This window comes from Antrostomus carolinensis, unplaced genomic scaffold (assembly GCF_000700745.2).
Source record: "Antrostomus carolinensis isolate BGI_N321 unplaced genomic scaffold, ASM70074v2 scaffold11930, whole genome shotgun sequence".
In the NCBI taxonomy this organism is placed as follows: Eukaryota; Metazoa; Chordata; class Aves; order Caprimulgiformes; family Caprimulgidae; genus Antrostomus; species Antrostomus carolinensis.
Window position 1 is genome coordinate 65633 of NW_010289128.1, and position 3215 is coordinate 68847.

The 3215-nt window shown below is 57.2% G+C and overlaps 1 protein-coding gene across 1 annotated transcript; it reads right to left on the bottom strand.

Annotated features, from left to right (window-relative positions):
• Positions 1-1169: 1169 nt before the first annotated feature.
• FSCN1 (fascin actin-bundling protein 1) lies at positions 1170-2949 on the bottom strand. Its single transcript, XM_010169148.2, has 5 exons — positions 2913-2949; positions 2504-2660; positions 1933-2054; positions 1480-1647; positions 1170-1372 (listed from the first exon to the last, which is right to left on the bottom strand). Exons 1-5 carry the CDS (start codon positions 2947-2949, stop codon positions 1170-1172), a joined length of 687 nt encoding a protein of 228 aa, XP_010167450.2.
• Between the last annotated feature and the right edge of the window lie 266 nt (positions 2950-3215).

The following is a 3215-nucleotide window of genomic DNA, read 5'->3' on the forward strand; positions in this document are numbered from 1 at the left end:
GGGGGGTAGCAGGACCAGGAGCTTCCCATAGGAATGGGATGCTTCCCAATCCAGTGTGAGGTGTGCAGTGATTCGCTTCGCTGTTCCAGTCTTTGATGAGACGAAAAAAAAAACCCCAAAAGCAAAACAAAATCACCACACCACCAAAGGTACAGAGCAAATACCACTGTGCAAAGTTTGCTAAGGAACTTTTCTATTCTGTAAACCAAAATCTGCAGTTTATGCTTCCAGCTGGCACCAGGGGGGTGGTTGCATTGCCCAGCCGGTGCTGAAGGTGGGCTGGATGAAGCCCCCCCTCTACCCACATGGGCTTTCTCTGCATCCCCCCTGCTCCATCCCCTCCTGGGCACAGCAGCAGGACCAGCCTCAGGGCAAGGACCCACCCTTGGGGTCTGTGATGCTCCTCCAGAACCAGAAGCACGAGGAGGGGCAGAGGGACACAAGGAGCGCGGGGCTCCACGAGATGAAAGGCTGCGGCTTTCCAGACGGGATCACCCTAAAGAATCATTTCCAGGTGCGTGGGGGCAGGGAGGGGTTTGCTGGCCCTTCTGCGGGGACACGTGCCAGCACACGCCAGCCCCGTCCCCAGGGATGCTGTGATATGTAAGGTCACCTCTTACAGCTCAGCTGGGGATGAATCCTGCCCCAAAAGCCAGGAGTGGAGAGAAGCTGCTGGGAGGAACCGGCACCATCGCTCTGCCCCTGGTTGGAGTGGGGTGGGATGGGATGGGGTGGGATGGGTGCTCTGAAGGACGCTGCCAGCACGGACCGAGGCAGTGCTGGTGATGATATGGCAGAAGTGAGCACAGAGGTGATCTTATTCCCTTTTTTTTTCAATCAAGGAGAGGAAAATAATCTACCTAAGGTAACTCTCGGGGCTGGGAGGTGGGTACGGCAGTTTCTAAGACCAGCAAACCTGGAGGAGGAAGGGGGGGAGGTAGAGACAGACCCCTCTACAAAGCTATAGACAGGCTGCCCCATCATTTTTCCAGTTCTTACAGAGATTTATGGAGACCCATCTCCCACATAACGCACCGACTCTACGGCGGGAGGGGAGGGGAAGCCGGTGTGAAAAATCCATTTACAGAGAAGAGAAACAAAACCCAAAAGAAAAAAAGGACGGAGGAGGGAAAAGAAAACTTGGCAACGGGAGGTAACGCTAAAGTGCATTAATATTCCCAGAGGGTGGAGGCATCGATGGTGTCGGCGGATGCCTTGAGGACCCCGGCATGGTCACCCTTCAGGTATTTGCCATTGATTTTGATAGCCACTTTGTTATAGTCGCAGAACTCAAAAAAGAAGTCCACGGGGGTGTCGCTGCTGCTGGTGACGGATGACTCGTTCCCCACCATCCAGTATTTCCCAGTGGCATCTGCGGGCAGAGGGAGAAGGGACAAGGTGGCCCCGTCAGCCACCATGGGGATCCCAGTGGCCATCACCCGCCCCTTCCCCAGCCCATACCCACCCCTGGGGACTCACCCTTGATGTTGTAGGCCCCGTCGTTGAACTCCAGCTGGAAGACATCGTAGGAGGAGCGGTTGGAGTCCAGGGTGCCAGTCACCTTCCGGCACCCGATGAAGCCGTGCTCGCCGCGCAGGACGATGATGGGTCTGTTGATCAGCTTCATCACAAAATGCTCCGTCTCACCTGTGCCAGAGGGGAGAGGGGTCATGAGAGTGGCCCGGGGGGGTGCAGAGCCTGGTCCCCATGGCTGACAGGCAGCAGTGAGGAGGGGGGCTGTGTCCCCCATCCATTTCTCCCCCACCCCATCTGTCCCCTCCATCCCACAGCACCTGAAGTGGTGCAGCTACTAAGAAAATCTTACAGCTTGCATCCCTGAGGATCCCGTGGAAGACAAGCCCTACCTGGGGAGGAATCCCCCATCCCCTGCCACCCCAGCATGGAGTGGGGGTCTCTGAGGGGGTCCCTTACCCACTGTCTCCATGGAGGCCGCCAGCTGCCCGTTCTTCTTCGCCGTCACGTACTTGCCGTTGGCGGCTTTCAGGGTGATGCGCTTGTCACACCACTCGATGTCAAAGTAGCAGCTCGCGTTCCTGCAGGGACAGAGAGGGAGGTCAGCGGGATGTGACGGATGGGGACCGCCACCCCGCTGGCTCGGGAAGGGCCATGGCTGGATTGGGGCTCCCCGATTCAATCCAGGATGAGCCAGGCCGTGGTGGCCATCCCATGGCAGGCAGGTAGCCAACTGCGCTGTCGGAGTTCCCGCCTGGCTCTCAGCGCAGGGTTGAGCTGCAGGGTAAGGGATTTCAACAGCCCCAGCCAGCCGGGAAGGATTATTACGTGGCCTGAGGGACTTCCCGAGCATCGTGGGCGGCAAGTCCTGACCCAGCCCTGGCTCTCCGGGGAATTTGCTTCCTTCACTGGGAAGTGTTTTTGGGGCAAGCACCTAGGCTGGAAAATCCCCCTTGGATTCCCCTGGGAGATGCAGACGGGTCCCCAAAGCCCAGGGATGGCCCCAAGCCACCGGGGACAGGGGACTCACTTTGTAGAGGCGGTGGACTGGATGCCCCCGTTGGAGGTGAGGGTCCAGTACTTCCCAGTGTAGGTCCTGAAGGCGCATTTCTTGGTGTCCTTGTTAATCTCCAGTTGGTAGGTCTCCTGGTCACCCTCCTCATCTTGGTTGGCTGAGAGGTCCATCCCTGTGGGGCAGAGGGAGATGGAGGTGAGGGGCACCAGGGCAGACCCCAACCCATCTCCAGCAGGTCTGGGTGCAAAGGCAGCTGGGGAAACCCAACTGAGAGGAGCTCCTGCTCCCCTGGGTGAGCTTTGGTGACTCCCAAATCCCTCGCATGCATCTCCCCTCTGGCATTTTGGGTTCAAGTCCAAGTTTTCATTTGGCTACTCAAATATTAAGGCCAAAAATGAGGGTTGGACTGAGCTGAGGCACCCACGAGCTTCCTTCAGCTCAGGACTCTCCATCTCTATCATGATTAAGCACCAAGTAAAAACCAACTTAGATATTTCACATGGAAAAGAGCTGCAGTTTTTCCCCAGAGGTGACAGCCAAGTTATTCAATCCATTAGCAGAGGCCTCTGCAGCACCTATGAATCCCGGCTCGTGGCGTGTTTAAGGACCGTGGCACCATTTATCACCCATAAATTGTCACGGCCCGTTGGGACAGCAAGGCTTGCAGGGAGAGGAGGCTTGGGAAAGCCCTGGGGCAGCCAAACCCTTTCCTGGCTCCCCAAAAACC